Source organism: Protomyctophum bolini (genome assembly GCF_963924005.1).
Source record: "Protomyctophum bolini genome assembly, chromosome: 17".
Taxonomy (NCBI): domain Eukaryota; kingdom Metazoa; phylum Chordata; class Actinopteri; order Myctophiformes; family Myctophidae; genus Protomyctophum; species Protomyctophum bolini.
In genome coordinates, this window is record NC_137878.1 from 23,729,732 (window position 1) to 23,751,252 (window position 21,521).

The 21,521-nt window shown below is 42.1% G+C and overlaps 2 protein-coding genes across 2 annotated transcripts; both read right to left on the reverse strand.

The window, feature by feature from the left end:
- Window positions 1-3,205: 3,205 nt before the first annotated feature.
- cratb (carnitine O-acetyltransferase b) lies at window positions 3,206-17,848 on the reverse strand. Its single transcript, XM_080787343.1, has 15 exons — window positions 17,495-17,848; window positions 16,745-16,972; window positions 16,200-16,318; window positions 14,787-14,840; window positions 12,618-12,783; window positions 11,284-11,458; window positions 10,850-10,940; window positions 10,506-10,593; window positions 9,989-10,089; window positions 8,757-8,876; window positions 6,571-6,693; window positions 5,790-5,925; window positions 5,603-5,665; window positions 5,085-5,222; window positions 3,206-4,650 (listed from the first exon to the last, which is right to left on the reverse strand). Exons 1-15 carry the CDS (start codon window positions 17,531-17,533, stop codon window positions 4,447-4,449), a joined length of 1,845 nt encoding a protein of 614 aa, XP_080643469.1. The 5' UTR covers window positions 17,534-17,848; the 3' UTR covers window positions 3,206-4,446.
- Window positions 17,849-19,241: 1,393 nt separating this feature from the next.
- Window positions 19,242-21,335, reverse strand: LOC308331493 (mitochondrial intermediate peptidase-like; the record flags this gene model as incomplete). Its single annotated transcript, XM_080786952.1, has 1 exon — window positions 19,242-21,335. One exon carries the CDS (start codon window positions 21,333-21,335, stop codon window positions 19,242-19,244), a length of 2,094 nt encoding a protein of 697 aa, XP_080643078.1.
- Window positions 21,336-21,521: the final 186 nt, after the last annotated feature.

The following is a 21,521-nucleotide window of genomic DNA, read 5'->3' on the forward strand; positions in this document are numbered from 1 at the left end:
TGTGTGTGTGTGTGTGTGTGTGTGTGTGTGTGTGTGTGTGTGTGTGTGTGTGTGTGTGTGATTGGTTATTAAATGGACTGGTCTATTTGGTACTTTTGGTATTCTTTCATTGCTGCTTCCTGTTCCTTTTTTTACACGTTAAAGTCTATAGTTAAAGTCCTATGGTTAATGTACGCCATCTGCCCTCAAAGAGACTTCAATCATGATAGTCTGTCTGGGAAGTAGCCTACTGGAAAAATGTTGTCAGTCCAGCTGCACTTATAGAATCAAGGAAAAGGCGATAATGAGAAGACAGTGGACCCGATTTATAATGTAGGCATTTAGCAATTGAGCAAATGTATTGTCAAGTGGCATTTCTTCCTCAGGAATAGGCATGCACGGCTTGGGAAGCCGTGGATATGCACGGCCCTCCGGCTTGGGATATCCGTGGTAGCTCCTGAGAAGGAGGATTCTAAAAACGACGTATAAATCCTAAAGCCTTGTTTATACTTCACTGTGCAACGGTCCCATGCTGGAAAATAGCAGATATGCAAACTTATTCACTCACAGCACATCTCATTCAAGACACTGAACTTGCAGATCTGCCATTTTTGCCATCCAAATGCATTATATATAGTTAAATGGGCCCTAAGAGATGCAGAAATTAACTAGAAAAAGTGGCATGGAATAGGCATGCACGGCTTGGAAAGCCATGGATATGCACGGCTTGGGAAGCCGTGGCAGTATGCACGGCTTGGGATACACTGCCATGTCTTCCTTCTCAGAATGCATTTCCTTCATGTGGATTCCAAGGGATTCGATTTCCCAAAAGTTGCGTAACTGATCTGACAGTGCCTGTTCCTCTCCGACGCTGATGTGCATCACTTCAATGTCCACAACTTCAGTTATGATATTTAGCGTGGTGACTTCTCCTTGCACCAGCCATCCAAATACACTTTCCAGTGCAACTAGTCCTTCATTCAGTCTCTCCATTTTCCACTGCATCCATCCCTATGATGGGTACATCTGCTATGGGCATTCCTTTTTGAAATGTTATACTTGTACTCTTACTTATAGTCTTATTCTTTATTTATGTATCTGCAATTTATGCAAAGTTTGCACAAAATGACAATTTTATCCCCACCGTAGACTTGTAATGTGACAAACTGAATTTGGCAGTTTTGGCAGGTGTATTGTGTAAAGGGGAAGTTCTATGGGGCCTCCAACAATTATATCTAGTTCCCTTTTTTGTGTGGTCTAAGTCAAGAATGGTAACCTATTTTGAGCATGTCATTTATAGGTGGACATTTTCAAAATGTAGTGTTTCTATATTATCTAAAACAAACAAATATGTAGATACTGTATGCTGAAACCAGCAATGCTTTGATTGTTCTTAATATTTCTCAAACAACACATTGTCGCAGGTCGAGAGAGTACTCAGCACAGAGCTCGGTAGCATCTGTCTTTCGCTCTCCGACAACAAATTGTCACTACACCTTGGGAAAACTGAGTCTATTCTGTTTGGTTCAAGTCATAACCTCAACAAGTCCCCGGGCTTCACAGTTAGAGTGGGTGACAGTGTGGTCACAAATAGGGAAGAGGTCACTTACTTGGGTTTTATACTAGATAACAAACTCACGGGTGAAAAAATGGCAATGAAAGTGATCTCAAAGGTCAACCAGAGAACTCGTTTCTTGGGCAGGATATCCCCTTATGTCAACAGCAGTGCTATGAGGACCTTGGCCGGTGCCCTCATCCAGTGCCACTTTGACTATGCGTGTACTTCATAGTACAGAGGTATCTCCAAGCTTTTGAAAACAAAGCTGCAGACCTCCCAAAACAAGCTTGTGAGGTTACTACTAAAATTGAACCCCAGGTCTCATCTTACCGTACCCACTTTAGTAGCCTGGGATGGCTAAGGGTGGAGGAGAGAGTATCTCAGCTCTCATTGTGTCTGGTCTTCAAGATCCTAGGTGCCTCTGTTCCAGAGTACCTGCTGGGCTACCTGCCCAGAGTGAGGGATGCTCACAGGTACTCAACCAGAGGAAGTCCTTATGATCTAGTTCCCCCCAGTTTCAGGACACTCATGGGGAAAAAAATGCTTCTTTCTACGCAGCCACTACTCTGTGGAATGCACTCCCTCCAGCCCTGAAATCCCTAGATTCTATTGCAATATTTAGGAAAGACCTGAAATCATGGCTCCATCTACACACTCACTGGTCATAGTTAGCTTCCGACCCTGGATAACCCATCTCCCATGCTCAGGACTTTTCTCTCAGGGTACCTCTTGTCCTATGTAAATAGCTCCCAGCCTTATATATAAGGATTATTTATTATATGTTCCATGGTTGTTTTGTCTGTACAGTATGCATGTGTATAGTTTCATCATTTCATGTTACAAAGTGGACCACAATGGAAACAAGCGAAGGCTTTTTTGTGTCTAAGTCCATTTGGCGTTATTTTTAAATGTTGTCATTTTCTGTAAGTTTCTTAAACTGCCAATAAAGTATTCTATCTATCTATCTACATACATATTCAACGTTTCTTTACCTATAACTGGCAGGTTAAGTGCTCTGGAAATATCCTCTTTAATTAAACTGCGGGTGCTACCCCCATCTAATATAGGAACCTGGCTACTTGGCTTTGCGTTGGTGCATCTATCCAAATGGTAGCTGTCTTCAGTAATAGTGTACTATTGTCAGAGTTGCTTGCTACACTACTAACTGCATCTGCATCATGTGGTCACTGGTCAGCCTGTCTGTCGTTGCCGTGGTCGGCGCGTCTATCATGCGCTGTATATTGACTGGCTGTTTGATTGCAAACTGTTTTGTGATGTCTGCGTCCGCACTCTTCACAGCGCTCTCTTGATTCTCTCTCTGGGGGGTCATGCGTTCCTTGCGTAAGATTGGCCGTTCTCTCACGGCTCTTCACTTCTTTTTGTGCAAATGACATTAGGTTTTTTACACTGAACGTATTGTTCTTTCCATCATCATCCTCATCACCGCCAGTTTGACAAGTGAACCCTAATGTGATTTCCTCCGGTATCATTTTCATGAGAATTGGGCACAATACGTTTCCATACAGCATTGTTCAAACTGCAAGGCACGGTTGGTTTGTTTGTTTGTATTCATGTGTGTGTGTGTGTGTGTGTGTGTGTGTGTGTGTGTGTGTGTGTGTGTGTGTGTGTGTGTGTGTGTGTGTGTGTCAATAAAATAAAGCCTCAGTATCTTAATAAATCCAACAGATTTAATTGACCAGTAGTATGCAAGCACATACAGAATAGTATAACAGCATCCTTCTCCATGGAAAAAAGCAGGTTTAAGAAATAGGCCTACCTAATTTCGTACAACCATTGGTCCTTTCGGCTGGCAACACAAAATGGCTGAACATTATAAACTAACACAATTATAACTAAAACAATTAGTGTATATTTAATGTTACAAGTATACTTTCATGGCTTTTCAAGATCATTTGAATGAAGACATACTTAGATGTACAGTATATTAAAAAAGTGTTGGTTTCTTTGACAAGCTATACTGTCCATTTCACTTTCATTAGCATTAATATAATACACCTCCAACAATGTTACACTTTACTACCAGTAGGGCCTATATAATGCAGTTTAGCAGCTTTCCTTTGCTTAAAAGCACTCGAAAGTCGAAAGAGGAGCATCCATAATAATGAATCATTAGCACCTCAGAACCAAGTATTTGGAAGTTAGACATTATTAATGCTCTTAGAAACATCCATGCTGGCATGCATTAGATTAGGAGACATTCAAGTCAAGGGGGGGGAAACCTGCATATGTTGCAAAAATTGAATTAAGAATAAAAAGGGTTTGGCCATTCATTCTGAAAAATGTATAAGAGTAAAATGGATGTAATTAGGCTACTAGTTATTGTATTATAGTTATACAATATAAATCTGGCTTAAATTTAATTGTTATCTACACATCTACACCGACGGATGGCAGATGCCCAGGACACAGCACATAGATCAGTGGTTCCCAACCCCTTTTCCTTTCTGATACCCCCCACAAGTGCACGCACGCGTGCGCGCACACACACACACACACACACACACACACACACACACACACACACACACACACACACACACACACACACACACACACACACACACACACACACACACACACACACACACACACACACACACACACACACACACACATTTAAGCCCTATACTTACATGATAAACGAGAATAGCCGATCTACAAGTTCAAAATGTGTGACATTTAAGCCCTATACTTGATGAATGGCGAAAATAGCCGAAGCATTGCGATGCAGAGATCTGCTATATATTTTTTAAAGGAATAATTATAATATTTTATAACTGGTGTGCTTTTGGACTACCTCCAAACAGAAAAGGCTTCACGTCCCTCAAGGGGTGCCAAGACCCCAGGTTGGGAAACGCTGACAGACACCGCACATAGTCGCAGCAGTTCTACACAGTAGGCTGCAGTAGTTCTTGGAGGTGACACAAGGTGTCTTTCAGGGTCAGTGCCAGTGTTTCGGCATGAGTCTCCTCGCAGCAGTTGAAGGCAGTTATGGAAAAGTGCACGTGGTCTGCCTGAGGGTTGTAGCAAATGGCATAGCCGTCGGGAACAAGGGGTCCGAAGCACATTACGCTGTCCGTGTTAGCAGGCACCTGATGAAAGAGAATGAATGGCATCTGACAGATTTCAGTGTGGGCTAAATAACTGGTTAAAAATATATTCATTATTTAGCCGCAGTGTAGGTTATGTAAAATGTTCTCTCTTTATACTTGTTCCAGCCATACTGTTGTTAATGGCAATCATCAAATCGAATGTGATTTGGAGAAGTTAAACATTCAAGCAGGAATGTCCAACTTCCTGATTAAATATGGAACAATAAGAGTCATGTGTGCAACACACTAACCATAAACATACCCATTTTTAGAATTATGGCCTCATGTTTAAACATGTGTGTTGTATCTTTCTTGTTTCCTCTTTATCAATTGTTACTCTGTAAAGCACTTGGTGATGAGTATCTGTTTGTCAGCACTTGGTGATAAGTATCCGTTTGTTAAATGCAATTAATACATTGTTTTAACACACACACCTGTCCAGTTCGGAGTTTCCAGTGGGTTGCCAGGCCGTACGCTGTGTCCATGAAGATCTTAGGGATGCTGAGACCTTCTTCAATGCCCTGAAGTTTCAGTCCCAGCAGGTGGCGGTCGATGCCCTGACCCATCAGAGCCTGGAGAGAACAGAAACAAAACCTCTGAATGTAAACTGCACAGTAACAACTGTTAGCTCGTAATGACGAAATTAAAGCAGATTTAAATCTGCTTTAATTTCGTCTAATTTCGTCTAATTTTCGTCTAATTTTCGTTTAATTCCGTAGTAGACTGATTCTATCCTGCCACCCATCTTTGACTTCCTGTTCGTGTTCATGAGTGTACTGTATGCATGTAATCAAGGTGCACACATCAAACATACAGTACATGGGTATGATCATGAGGTAGTGTTAGAAATGGGCACACGGCCAGCAACGAGAAGCCTGCATGTTCTATAAACTAATAAATACAGCATTAACGGCTAAATTCAGGACAGAAAAATATCCAAATACATTTTTACCTTCTGTGTCAGAGCAGTGTAGGCATCCACAGCCTCGCGGAGCAATTGGAGCTTTGCTTCCCGCTGCAACACAGCATGTTCAACATGAACAATTCATCCTACTTTCCTCAGTTATTTTCTGATTTAGATCATTTGACAGCCTGTAAGAGTGTGACTGTGATTTAAAGCTCTCATCAATGTCCCTCACCGAAACCTCTGGATCGTCGAAGGCCAGGATGAACTTAAGTGTTTGGTTGGTGGGCGAGCGGATAAATTCTGTGCGTCCTCCCCTGAACATCCTCTGGGTGGCGATGTCACAGGCAGGACAGACCTCATTGTGCACTCTGCAGAAGAGATAGAGCCTGATTTATCATGTATGATGTGTTGCTTGCCCAAAATAGCCAATCTATAGATGGGTAGGTCAGAATGCCAGAAGTATACAGTGAGTGCATTTCCTGCATCAATGTCTTTGACAAGTGGTGTGTTCCTGGATAAACTCACCATGCATTTGCACAACAAACATGAAAACACCAGGGGACTATACTGGGCCCGGCTCATTTTTTCTGCACACCTATCTTGGCCACGCCTTATCCTTTATCCCTAAACTTCTTAGCCATATTTTACTATCTTGAAAAACATTTAAAAATAGTTCAACTAGCCGATCTACATCGACACACTGTGAGTTTGAAGATCGGCCGCTATTTCAAATATGTATTTCAAAATAGTACAAATTGGCAAATAAGGTTAGGGATAAGGGGTGGTGCAAGATATAGGTGCAAATCTCTTCGCAGAAAGCTCAGACAAGCTCATGTTGTGAGTTTGTAGATCAGCTATTTTCGCTGTATGTTAGCCTCAGAACAGGGACGCTAGAGTTGGTGGTTAAAGGTGGTTGTGGTTAAAGGTCCAAGGATAAAAAATATATTCTATTTGTCATGAAATAAATGATGAATAACTGATGCATGGATAGGTAGGCAGTCCGACAGACTGACCTGTAGTAAGCCAGCTGCAGAGCCACCTGGATGAAGGCATTGGGGCTGAGATTGTGCTGTTTAGGAAGTTCCTTCCCAAACCTCTTGAAGTTAAATACATTCACGTCGAGATCATTGATGAGTCTGTGGGGAATGGCAATGGTTTCTTATTATTAATGGCAGATCCTTTATACAGAATTTATTAAATAAGTAATTTAAGTTTTCTCATTTGTGCAGTACAATAACACAACCATGTTTTATGTTTTTATTTGTACATTTCCTTACAATATACACACACCACTTAATAATTTACAAAACAAGTAATGAGCTGTGACACTTTTGAACTGCTTGTGCAATTATAATCTCTTCCAGACTGAAATGTACCTCCACTGAGCTGAATATTTGGGACTGTGGATTGTGGAAGCTACATTATCTAAAGGTTGTCTTGCTCAGACAACTGTGGACAAATGAATATACGAAAGGTGAAACCAAGTTAGGACAATACCAATCTGAATTCTATTCTAATTCTATAACATGAGCAGAATGAGTTATTTTACAATGCTATATGATATGTCTAATGACAATATGTTAAAAGTAAGAGTGGTAATATGCATGGTGATGGCAGCAGGTGGCAGCCACCAGAGGCGGAAAAAAAACGAGTTTAGTTTTTTCGGTTTGTACTCTCTACCTGGCAGCAGAACAAAAGCCACCTTATTAGCATTTGAATGCGGCATGGGCGGCGGCCCAACACCTATCTTGTAACCCCTCGTAAAGGTATGTGACTACGTGCATGACAACATGACCACTGGCCACTGGGGAGGGGAAATTTCAGTGGACAGTCAGTGGGTGCATAATTTACTGCAGTGCATATAGATATATTTTGCCAAAATGCCAGTGGGTTCAGTCGCGCCTTTGCCAAAATGCCAGGGGGTTCAATCGCGCCTCTGAACCCACAGAGTTTCCGCCTCTGGCAGCCACAACATAAACAGTTGAGCCTTGCCCAAAGACACTTTTAAACAACAACATAGCTGTTATTTGACGCACACTGTTAACAGACTGTCTGCTGCTGCAATCTAGCCAGTGACATTTTATTCATGGGACATTCTGTCTCTAATCGTCAGGGTTGTAGAGGGGTGGGGGTTGGAACCAAGGGAGCAGCGCTCCCTCACACTTCTAAAAATAGGATTTTCGCTTTTGGTCAATTCATTCAATTTGAAAAAGAAAGAAAAAATAAACAATCAGTTAATTAAATTGATCTGGTCTGCGGATGGTCCTGCTCCCTGCAGGTCATAAAACGGAAAAGTTTCAACATTCAAATATTATGGTTCTGGACCCTGTTAGACAACGAATAGCAGGTGCAAAGCCGTCGGTTAATATACACAGTACAGAGTAGGAATCACATCAAATGAATATGTGCTGAGGTGCACTTCCCCACTTCCAAAAATGTAAACACTGCTAATCACACTAAAGCCAGAGTTATGCTTCGGGACCGAAGCACAGAAGCCTTCAGTGACACAAAGGGGTCATCGCCATGATGATAGCTTGTGGTGGACATTTTTGTCAAAATTCCAGTTTTGCCAACGACATACAGAAATGAGTGGGCAATAATGCACATGAAGAGATAGCCTTGAATGATTTGTACAAAGAATTGAATAAAAAAATAATGTTAAAAAAAAGATAGCACCACTAGCACCAGTTGGAATACAAATGTGCCATAGTGTCATAGTACATTTCTGATGAAAACCTGGTGACACAGCGTCATGCGACATGTCACTCGACCAAAAATCAATAACATATTTTCAACTGGGGGGGAAAAGGGTTTATTTTGTTGTGCGACGTACTGAAGCATAAAATCAGATGAACAATTAAAACAGATTGACAATGACGACTTTGAGATACAGTGAAAGGATGCCATTGAGGCTGTGAGACGTAACAATAGACTGTGTTTTGTAACGGTAAACAGAGAGATACATAATTACGTTTACACTCCCCCTGAATCTTAGGCCACCGTCTTTGCGGCTGCTGGATTTCAGACTTCAGAGTCAACGCAAACACAGTGGTGCTTACAGTGGGATCGTTCCTTCTTTAGGACCACAAGTGTCCTGAACTCACCTCATGTCAATAGGTGCCTTTCCATCAGGCCTAAATAGGAAGGACATTTTCAGAAGTTCTGTTCACAGGGCTGAGGTGAGAAAAGAGTAACTTACATATCCAGGTTTTGCTTGGCATGTTCGATGTCCCGTTTGATGTCTCGGTCGATGTGGAAGTAAAGCTTCTTTGGCATTGGCAGTGGAATTAATGGTGCTCTCTTGGGGTCTGGCTGCTCACTGGAAATTTAGTGGAAAATATTATGAAATTAGTGTGAACAAGGGGTCTAAAGATAATGAATAACAAACTAGTCCAATTACCGTACTACATATATGATCACGGTGATGCAAGTAAGTAATGTAAGTATTGTACATTTCTATTATGCTCTATTGACAACTTCACCCAAATGTGAATGAAAATAAAATAAAATTACACAGCCTTCAAATCCAACCCTATATATTGCACTGAGTTATAGAAATTCCTGGCAGTTAAACACTGCCAGGAAAATAGTCACAAAAAAAAAAAACTAAATGGCACACATGGGGCAAACAGAACAACCCCATACCAGGGTGGCCCCTGGTAACAGAACAACCCCATACCAGGGTGGCCCCTGGTATGACTATTCTGATGCAGATCGTATGGTGCAGATCAGAGCCTGTTGCCCCTGGAGGCTCCTGGTGTGGCTCCTGGGGGCCTCATGGCCACTACTGTCATGGCAGGCCCCTGAACAGTGTTTGTGCAAAGTTTGGTGCGGATTGGATCTATGGTGCACCTCGAAAGTCCAGAAGTTACCTTTGTGACCGTGGTCCACCCATCTACCCCCTAGAAAAGAATTGTTTAGGATTCATTTGCAGCCCTAGAATTAATACAGAATGTATAAACATAATAGAGCAGTGGTTCTCAAACTGTTTCCCGTCAGTGAATCCCATAATAATACCCCTTTCTTCACCCGTGTGAAGTGAGGGGTGCTCTTCTTATGTTGATGTTGTGATGTTTCGCTCTATAAGACCTTCATCAGGCTATACTGTATCTATGAATCAGATATGAACCAACAGAGAGACCATCTTTTGTAGGCCGCCTAACCTAAGGTGGACCTATCGGGTCACACCAAAATGTGACTTATTTAGGGTGACAGGTGCTCTCATAATATGAATAAACGAGAACAACCAGTCATAAAGATTATATAGACCGAAACATTGTGATTTCCCATTAAAGCCTTTTTCACTGCATTTGAGGACAAAAACAACATTTTGCTGCAACATCCTCAAGGACCCCTGGGCCACACTTTGAGAAGCACTGTATTAGAGATGGGAGTAGTGAATAAACACATACAGAACATTCACTGTCTCACCAGTACTCCAGTATGTGATCCAGTAGCATCGAAATCGGTGGACCTTCAGCAGTAGCTTGTTCATAGAGAAGACCCCAGGATCCATCCTCGCCCACCACAAACTACACAACGAGCACAACGAGACAAAATATTGACTTAATCATGGATGGTACAAGTTTCCTCTGTATTTCAGGTTTTGTAGTAAAAAGAGAAAGAAAGAAAAAGACGATTTATTTCCCTGCAGTTTGTGTTCCTGGATACAACCTTTGCTTAATTTATACTTTATACTATACTAATTTATACGTATATACTATAGTTGTGTGGCGGGGTCAAGCGCTGAAAATAGCCGATCTACAATCTCCCAAAGCATTGCATGGCTAAGTGATGTGATATTGTAGATCGGCAATGTGAACCCTACAACCACTAAAGCTAATTTATAATGTTACTGTTATTATACAGAAAATGTTGTTTGACAGATTAGCCTCTACGACAATAAAACCTAATCTTTTTAGTAGATATGACTATTCTAGTCGCTCACCTGAAGGGTTTTGTCAAACCAGCGATTGCCACTATTAGAGAACGTCCCTCCTCCATGCAGAATCTGGGCGGCCTTTCGACTAGCATATCTGACAACATAAATGAAGGAATCAGTGACAACACATAACCTGTAAAACCCATAACAATGAACACAGGACTGCCAACAGTGTACAAGGAAAACTGGACTTACACTGGTGAAATGGACATTAAATTACACACATTGAAACAGTTGACTAAAGAAAATGAACTTTTACACAATTTTTTTTTTTTAGATGGAGCTGTATATAGTAGTAGTGTGTGTGTGTGTGTGTGTGCGTGTGTGTGTGCGTGCATGTTGGTACATACTTCTCATCCGATATCCTCATGACTGGAGAGTCCAAGCACAGACTGAAAAGTCCCTTCTCAATCACCTGCACAGATTCTTTGTTTAGTTTATCTGAATCATCCAAAGACAAAATATAAATGCATCAGTCAGTTGCTAAAGGGACATTTATTGTATTACATTTGAAATAGGCAAAAGATTATTAGTTTTTTCTAAAGATTGCTGATGACACTTTTTGATACTGATTTCGGTGACACCATGGGCTCTAGTGAAACACAAGACATGCTCACAGACTCTTACGATCCAGCGTGGGCATATGGACATCCTATTTAGTGCATGTTATTATAGCTCGTGACGCAGCAGTAAGCTCATAGAGGGGGGCTTAAGTGGACAGGTTGTTAAATGCGCAACAAACACACTGAGACAAAGCAAGGACACACAATCACGACCCGTGTACCTTTGATCAAGCGATTGTAGGCTGCTCCCCAGGTATGTCGATGTTCACTGGTCAGAATCCCCATCGGCTCCTTGTCCGTTTTCCAGGACTGAGACCTGATCCTCAGCAGCTGACCAAAAATCTGACTCTCCGTCATCCGAGAGCCATCACTGTTGTACACATCCAGCTGGAAGAACTGGAGGAAGCAAAAAGGACTGTGTTGATACACGATCATCATACTAATAATAAAAATAACAACTATTGGAACAAAGGTTATTACAGTTACATACAGTGAAGACACTGTTCTCGCTGTAAGTTGTGTCTCCTGCAATTTGTCAGTTTATGTTTTGTTGCAATGCGGTGTCAGACATGGGACCACTTTCGGCCTGGGCCGGCTGAGCGGTCCAGGCACCTAGGCTTGTAATCCAGCCTGAAAGTGTGTAGCGGGTTCTAGTCCCGATCCCGACAACCTTTGCTGTGTGTCTTCCCCCCATCTCTACCCCGTTCCTGTCAAAACTACTATTTATCTATCAATAAAGGCAAAAAGCCCAAATAATATCTTGAGAAAAAAAGTAAAAGACATCGGCCCTCTCAATGACATTCAGACCATGATTCTTTTTGGCCGAGATATAAAGTAGAATATTGTCCTTTTTTGGGAGGGGGGGGGGGGGTCTACTCATGAGACATGCTCTGACATTAACACATTAATATCACATGTTGTACTGAGCTGCAATGCATCTATTTTAGTATTGTACATTTTTGGCATACCGGTAATTTAAAATGTTGGATTTGATTGATTTCTGCCATTTTTTGGGGGGGGGGGCCAAAGTGTACTGTATGTTATTGTTTTTCTTCCTCTCATTACACAGTAGGTTATGACATTTTATGTATGAAACTTAATAACGGTAAAGGGTCGCACACACCAAGACTGTATTTCAATCATTTATTCTTGCATTTTGAACAGGAGACAAACTTTTCGGCTATCCAACACTGATGAAGGCTGGATAGCCGAAACGTTTGTCTCCTGTTCAAAATGCAAGATTGAATCTTGGTGTTTGTGACCCTTTACCGTTATTTATTTTATATGATTTGAACGGTTAACGCAGTCAGAGGGCGGTGGTCATATGAAGAGTAACACAGATTTAACTGCCAGGTATTAATTCATTCATTAATTCGCCACTGCCAGTGTTTTTCAGTGAAAACCCTTATTTTGAAGGCCCACGTGACCCACAACATGAACCAGATGTAAACAACGGCTGTAATCGATGACGATGCATCAGACTGATTGAGGCTGTAATCGATGCATCAGACTGATTGAGGTCTTCCTATGACAGCGTGAGATCATGAGCTCATACCTGGTAGTTTCTGACCACTGTGATGTGCGTTGGAGAGCGCCGTGTCTTCCCGTGGTGGACGATGCAGTCGTGTTTGGGACCCGGGATCCGACAGGAGGAGAAAAGCAGTGGATACAGCTCCATACACAAAGGCTTCCCTCGCATTAATTCCACGGGAAGCTGACCTCTGTTGGGGACAGACCAGTCATGGAAAGGATCATTGAGAGACTGTGTGTGTGTGTGTGTGTGTGTGTGTGTGTGTGTGTGTGTGTGTGTGTGTGTGTGTGTGTGTGTGTGTGTGTGTGTGTGTGTGTGTGTGTGTGTGTGTGTGTGTGTGTGTGTGTGTGTGTGTGATTTTTTTGTCCTAAAGTTATTCTTACATGCTCTAATTAAGTGTAGAGGTAGAGTGATGATTTCTAAACTGCTAGAGTAAACAGTACATTTTCATCATGTTGATAGTCTAAATTTAGACTTCATAGCCATATAATATAGTCATATAATAATGCTTTTTGATTGATTGAAGTATTTAGTTTGCAGAATTACAGTACATTTCAAGCACAACTCAATAGTCAATATAAAGACGGTTAACTGTGAGTGGACGTCACCATAAAGCATTACACTTGTTTACAAGAGGGTCCACCGTTTTAGAGACGTACAAATATACACTTCTATATAGCCAAAGACAGGAAATCATCGTGTGTGTGTGTGTGTGTGTGTGTGTGTGTGTGTGTGTGTGTGTGGTGTTTCACAGGTGTGAAAAGAAATAGTGTTTACAGACTGTATACAGACCAGAACTATGCAAACACTGTAGAAGGTAAACAGTTCAGTACGATAAGAACAGAACATGAGTACACTTTCTAGCAGTGGTTCCCAAACGTTTTAGCCTGTGACGCAAAAGAGAAATTGTACATTCTCCCTGGACCCAAGTTGGTGAAAAGAGCAGATCTACCAGCTCACAACTCGTTGCTTCATTTGTTTTCTAATTTACGGAATGTCTTAGATTTTTATTTTATTTATTCAATAAATTATAATTATTAAAAACAAAAAAAACAAAAAATGAAGGGACCCATAAAAATGGGTCCTCGCCCCACTGTTTGAGAAACAGTGCTGTATAGCTGCTTTAATCACATACTTGCTGCTTAGATTCTAAATGCTTTAATCACACTAAACAAGACATCTATATATGACAGAATGCAGATTTTTAACATGTTACCTGTTTGTGCTCTTTTTATTTTCCATTCTTTACTTCTAATTCTCTTTTTTATCCCTTAAAACTACAAACGTGAAAGCCTGCATAAACAACAGTTTCACCTCACTTTAACCTAACTGTGTAGTGACAATAAAGTTGATTGATTGGTTGATGACTGATGAGTATGACATGACGACAGTTAACCATGATTTGTACCTACGTCCATATTCTGGGCATGTCATCATAATAGGCAAACATTCTTTAGAATGTTTTTAAATCAGCTATTGTAGAGAATAGATTTATTGTAGAGAATAGATTTGGTGTACAGGGAGAAAACCAGGGGGCCATAGATAGAGCCCTGGGGGAACGCATAGTAATAGGGTGGTTAACATGCTGCTGGTGTTTGGCATGCAGAGAACTTAGCAGAGATACAGTTACAGTACTGTACTGGCCTGGTACTGCGCCGGAATAAAATTAGATTCAGATTTCTTCATGCACTAAAGTAACACAAGCTAATCCAAGAAGGGCAAAGGTTAGAGGACTAAAATAGGTGCAGGGAGAAAGTGATGATTTTTCAGTGCCATCTGGCAAACGTCTGTGTGTCTGATCAGAGTAAGAAATGTTTATCAACTACCGGTATTTAAGCAAAAGGTCAAGCCGTTGTGAATATTACCCTTATGTATTTTTATGAGTTTTTATGTACATGAGGTGTACCCACATCAGAATGATTCTGACAAGCTTGTGGAATGTGGATTGCTACTTTTGAATTTGTTTTGAAAAGGATTGCCTATAATGGCATGGTTTAAAGTGGTTAAGTATGCTGAAAAGTAAACATGTTTGAGTCCCAAAAACCTTTTGGTCTATTTTCCTGGAAGAAATTGTATTGTTCCAAGTTGCGTATCTGACCACAACCACCTGGCATCAGAAAAAGGTGAAAGATAAAAGTCAGGAAGACTAGAATATTCTATTTGGTATTGGTTTGTCAATCAGCTTAAACTTACGTATTGATTTTGGCTTTGAAGTCCAGTACTGCAGCGATCAGTTTGGATGAAAACCTGTGCAAAGAGATGAAAAAGCAGTGTAAAAGCAGGTCATTCAGCTGTGCTGTAATAAACAAGCTATGATATTATCAGTTCTGCAAGTTGTGGATTCGCTTATTTCCATCGCTCAAAATTATATATTCTTTGTATATATCCTCTCTTCATAATGTAAATAATATCCCAAGCGGCAACTTATTTAGATGGAAATAAGCTAATTAGCACAACACCCCATAGCCCCATTCAATTCAATGCAATTCATTGAGGGCTTATGGTAGGGGAAATAGCCAATAAGGAGTTTTTGCACAAAAAAACACCTGGACCTGTTTGGTGGGGACGTACAAAGAAAGGTAAGAAAGCCTTCTAGCATGGAATTCTCCTTTAACAGGATGGCGGTGTGAGCATTATTAGGGAAGAGTATTATGGGATTGTTTCTTATGTTGACTTTCAGTTCTGGTGTAGAGGGAAGCGGTCACTCTAAAACAGAGGAAGTGATATTTTTGTTGTTACTGAGGATGATGCAGAAGTAGAACCCTGGCTGTTCATGTTTGTTTTATTGAACAATTTTTGTTTATTAAATCACCAGTTCTCCAGCACGGACATCTTTCTTTTAGCATAGAACAGCAGTTCTTTCCATATCAAGGCCCATTATTTATTTGGCATTTGAGCCACGGACCACCATCTGATGACATTTAGGCTCTCAGAACTAGCGTAAAATGAAACCAAATGGTATGGGTCCATTTGTTTTCATTTTACGCTCTCAAGAGTTATAAAACTATTAGGGTCCATTTGGTTACCAACTCTCCATCATTTGGCTGAGGACCACATGGAACCCAAGAGGAAGGTCATGGTGATTAAAACCTTCTGAAAACTGTCCTAAAGTTATGCGCAGTCTTATGCTGACTTTCAGTTCTGGTGTAGAGGGAAGCCGCACTCTAAAACAGAGGAAGTATGTGTATTATTCTAACTACTAGAAGGTGGAAACAAGGAAGCGCCAGCGCACAATAAATGTCAACTCTGTGATCACAACGCTGAGGAAGGCCCATCTGGCCAAAACTCGTCCGTTGTCTGTTCGTCAGAGGTAATGACTAATGAACCATGTGAAAGGGACATTTATTGTGTTTTCTCACCTCACTGGAACAGAGTGCCTTGGATCCTCTTCTTTTAATGTTATGATTTAACCTCGCCAACGAGCACCTGTATTCAGTTCAACAAACAAAGGACCACGGCAGCGCTCCCTTCCTCTATTCAACATTTATTGTGTGCTGGCGCTTCCTTGTTTCCATTTTTGCACCTTTGAGCCTTGCACCTAGTTTGGGGTGTTGAGGGTTGTCTGCTTTTGCAGTATATATATATATATATATATATATCACTTACACAAGTTGGGACCTCCAGCCATTATAGTCCCTCCTGGGAAGAGAGATGGCCGGGTTAGAATGCACAGGAAGGGGCTGTCTGCTCTCCAGATATGCCCACTGAACCCACCAGTCTGCAATCTATTAAGAAGACAGATCATGCTTCAGAAAGCAGCATGCTACTTGGCTGCAGCCATAACACAAGTCAACAAATCTATCTAACCATCAACTATAGATCAACTGATCTATAGATCATCTCTATTTACAACAACACAGCCCAGCTCAAGAGGCCTGGGTGAAGTCAATAGATGGTTTAGCCAAGTATTATTATTATTATTATATACAATAAAGATTATGTTAGGCAGTGTCTTGCCCAATTTAGATATAAGAGAGACACAGGACGTTGAGGGAAGTAACAATGATCATCAATGATCATTGATCATTTTGGACAAGTATTATGTTGTTACTGCACATTTTTTTCTCTCTTCTTTATTCTTTGAGGAACAAATTGTCTATTTGTTTACGACTTTACGTGCGCCATTTTCCCCAAACTGATATCACACAGACCCAGTTTTTGGAGTGTCTGGATCTTTTCTCCAGACCCTCCTGTAGTTGCTGACCGAGACCTCCAGGTTTTCCAAACTGCTGCACCATCTTCCGTGTATGCTGGATCTCATCCGGGGGAAGAAGGGGCTCCAGGGCTGTCAGGTAACGCTGTAAAGTCTGTGCCAGTGGAGGCACTGGCTGGGTCGGCACCACCACAGACGAGAAGGACATCTCCTGTCTGAACACCACCTGGAAGAGAGCATTGTGTCTATGAGACTAATGAGGCTTTGTTTGTCTCGTTTTTTTTAATGAAATGCCCTCCAGTGCTAACTCTACCTAATGCTTGTCAAGTTTAAAAGTGTATACCTGCACTTTGGTTTAAGGCAGTGCATTAAACTGGAGAGTGAATGCTCCCCCCCCCCCCCCCCCCATTCCTGTGCTTTGCTAGACCACACAGGCGTTGTTTATTCTCCTTTGAAACAAAACGCCTGTGCTTTGCTGATCAAATACCAAATAAAGGTGTAGGACAAGGATAGGGCATATCAAAGTAGGAAGTACAAAATAAGGGTGTAGGCTAGCAATAAATACGTTCGTTCTGTGGCCCGTGATTATCAAATGTTAAGATTCCATCTGAGCTGTGAGCTCATACACAATAACAGTAGATCATCTCTAGGGTCATTTGCTTCCAGCTTGTCCAATGCCGAGGCAAGAGCAACTTTTTGTTGACTTTCTTTGAGTTAGCCATTTATAGCTAAAATGAACACAACTCACCCGAGACAGAGTTCCTCGCTGAAATTTCCTCAGGATCATATTTCCTCACCGCCGTGTCACTGTTGCATCGGGTTGAAAAACTACAGGAAAGCAATTCTTTCTTGCTTTTCTACACTTGTTTATTTGCCAGATTGCAAAGATTGTTGCAGGCGGGAGCCTGCAGTAAATGTCAAACGAGGTCGAAGTCGAACCCTCTTCAAACTAACTTATTTAGCGTCAAACGTTCTCATCGCCCACGACAGAGCAACAGCTACAAAAATATTAGACATAAAATGGAGTAATCCACTCTCCTCCACTCCAAGCAAATGTCGCATGCAACAGTGCACGTACACAGTACACACATGGACCACTACACACACCATAGGACCACACACATGTGAAGTATGTTGTTTTAGGCTTCCGTCAACACATCTAAACATACCCTGCATGGTTTGGCCACAAGGTGTCAGTGTTGACACATTCTGACGGGCCTAGACCATGGCCTAGATTGAAGAGTCTAGACTAGAGACACTGACAGCTCATACATCCAAACTAAATAAATGTCCTATCTGATTGCATTAAACGTTTAATGCCACTCACTTTATGCACGCGCATAGTTACCTCAGTCTATAACGAATATAAATAATAATAACACCTATTAGGATCATATCTGCTTTATGATGATTGATGAGTAGCTAATAGACAGTTAATTTATATTGTTGTTATATGAACTGTAAGGCTTTACTAGAAAACGTTGACAAAGAAAATGTGTTTCTATATAGTAACGACTGTCTTACATAGCCTATACTGTACCTGCCTTACATACCTGTCTGTCTTACATGGCAGAATATTTAAATTTGAACACAGTGCCACCTCAAAGAAAGTTGTTCAAAAAGGCTATAGATAAACAAAAGACCTCTTATGGTGCTGAGGCAGTGTTGACTTAAAAGTTACAAAATGTACGAGTTTCATCCCAAAAAGACACACACACACACACACACACACACACACACACACACACACACACACACACACACACAGGCACACGCAGGCACAAAAGGGACACAGGAAGGCATACAACAGGGACTCTGGAGCCATGTTTAAAAAGTTACATGCATTTTCAGCAACACACTAGCCATGCTGGTCCTTGGAGAGTAGTGATTTATTTAGTCACAATTGAAAATAACATGGCGATACCGGCATCCTGTATATTTATTGCTTAATATTGCATGTGGTGGAATTTATTTGTCGTCAACTGCCAAATAAAGGTCAAGAGGGTCAATTATTGAATTAATTTAACCATATGAACCCTGGCATCCCTGGCATTTGGGCAAAGATTTATTTTAAGAAATAGCTGATATACAAGCCTGTGAAGCGTTGAAAGCTTGTAGATTATCTATTTTCGCTATTTGATATACAACAAAGTATATAGGGTTTAAGTGGTTAATACATTCTCATACATACAGACACTGATGTATATATTGGCCTTGTTACTTAGATATTGGCCTTGTTACAAAGATATTTAGTCCTACAATTTTTACAGTCTGTTAGTGTTCACAGAATTGAGCTCCTAGGCAGAAAAATATCTTAAAAAAATATTAATATTAACAAGACAAAAACAAAACGCTGCATGATGACCTGAATATCCGCAGGTTCAGATTATTATCTTATGAAAAGGTATACAAACATGCACCCTTTAAGAATATTTTCTTGTAAGGCTCTTCCTTGTGGAGTTTGGAAGTCCATGTTTCCATGAGGAGTGAACACCTCAGGTTTCAGAGTTGTGGTTGAGCTCAGACACCAGTGCGTCCACCAGTTCTTCCACGGTGGGCCGTCTCTGCAGCATCCCTTCCACCATCAGCATGGGTTCCTTAGCTCCACCGTGGGCTAGCATTTCGCGGCGGTATCTCTCGCCCATGTGTCTGTTAAAAGGGTCCTGAACGAAACACTGTCTCCACACCATGGAGGCCACAGCTCGGGACATGAGGTAGGAATAGTACTTGGCTCCGTAACCAATCAGGTGGCTGAATCTCTGCTGCCATGCCGTATTGGGCGTGTATGGCAGGCCATAGAACTTCTGCTGCATCTCTTTCAGGATATCTGTGGTGGAGCGGTTTTGAGGTTTTCCATGATAGATTTGGTCCAACACAGCATAGAAGACCTGTAGCTGGGTGTCTGCTGCCCCGCATAACTTTTTGGACTCGCACAGGCGAGCCACCATGCTCGCAGAGAGAGGCTGTCCTGTTTGATAATGGCGGGCAAACTGGCTGATGACTCGATAGTCGGTGGCAAAGTACTCCATGAGGATGGAGGGGACCTCTGCGAAATCAGTCGCACATCTGGTTCCTGTGACGTGTTGGTAGCGCGTGCGTCCCAGCATGGAGTGCATGGCGTGGCCCATCTCATGAAAAAGGTTCTCCATCATGCCTGGGGTGAGCAGGGTAGGGGCACTCTTGGTCGGCTGGGGCAGGCTCAGCATCAGCACCACCACGGGCAGCTGGTACTGGCCATCCATCTCCTGGCATTGACGACCCCCTCGAATGGTGAAGTGACAGTCCTGGTGAGGTTTATCTGCCCGATGGAAGAAATCACAGTAGATGTATCCCAGCAGCCCCTCCGTTTCATGTACGACGGCCAGTTTGCGGACGTCATTGCTCCACACCTCTCCGGCGCTGGGGGCTTCGGACATGAGGGAGATGCCGTAGAGCTGAGAAAAGAGGTTGTTCAGGCCTTCCATACAGGCCCCCAGAGAGAAATATGGACTGTACAGACTGGGCTCAATGTTGTACCTTTCGGCACGCAACACACCACTGAAGTATGGATGATCCCATGGCATTAGCTCGGAATTATGTCGATTGAGTTTTTTCTTACAGTCTCTCATCATGTTAAAGTCTTTTGTTGTTCTGTCTGACAGTTTGTCTGTTAGCAGCTGCAAGAAGTTTGTCACCGTCTCTGGACTTTTAGCCATAGTTCCTTTTAAAGCCCGGTGTGCAAAGGACTCATAGCCCACCAGTTTGGCCAGTTTGTTCCTGCATTTCAACAGCTCCTCTAGACACCTCATCAGGTCTGCATTTGGGTAGAGGTAGATTCTATAGGCAATCTCTCGAACCAAGTCATCCGGGGAATCAGCATGTAGTCCTCCGACCTGGATGAAACTACCCTCTTTTGCAAAGTGCAGATGCAGATGCTCAGGAATGGCAGACCTTGCGATTCTGTTTGGCATGCGAGACCCCACCAGAAACTCATGGCTCAAATCTAAGAGCTTCACCTGGAGGGCGACTGCTTCTTTCCTCAGTTTTTCATCCAGATGAATTCCACTGATCTCAAAGTCAAACAGGAACAGCTCCGCCACTCGCCTTGTGTCTGGGTCCAGCTGAGATACAATATCTGGCTTGTCTAGCAGGTCCTTCAGGCTTTTACACAGCTCGACATTCGTATTCAGCTTCTCTACAACTGTGCCAATCTCTATACAGGTATTCTCTGCAGCCTCACGGTAGGCTGGATCTGGATGGGCCACTTTAACAAAGTCAGCCAGGTCGGCCACTTTACACAGACCATCTGAGAGCTGGTCAAAAGCCTCCACCGTCTCAGCCCCTGGGATAGAGCTGCAGGCTTTGTCTACAAGATGTCGAGTGCTCTTCAGAGCTCCTTTTGTTGCAACTTCGAAACCAGCAGGTGAAGTGAGCTCTGGCACACCAAATAAGCCCACGTTGTTGTTGTTTTGTTCGAACAGCTCCAATCTCCTGTCAGGATTGGTGTTGAAGGCAGCTCCCACTGGGGACCATGATGTTACATGTCTCCGGACGGATGCTAATATTCTTTTATGCTTTACAAAGTAAAGCAATCGTCTGCACGCAGACATGATTTCCCCGCTAGTCGTCTTTAATATCGGCCCTCAGGACTCGTTGCTTAACTACGTCTTCCTGAGAATCGAAATGAATGAATTCGCCTAGACGTGACGTTTAAAATGTAGCCTATGACTATTTCTCAGTCTATCGTTGCCGAAAAAATATGATCTACAAGCTCACAACGCGGTGCGAGCAGACGC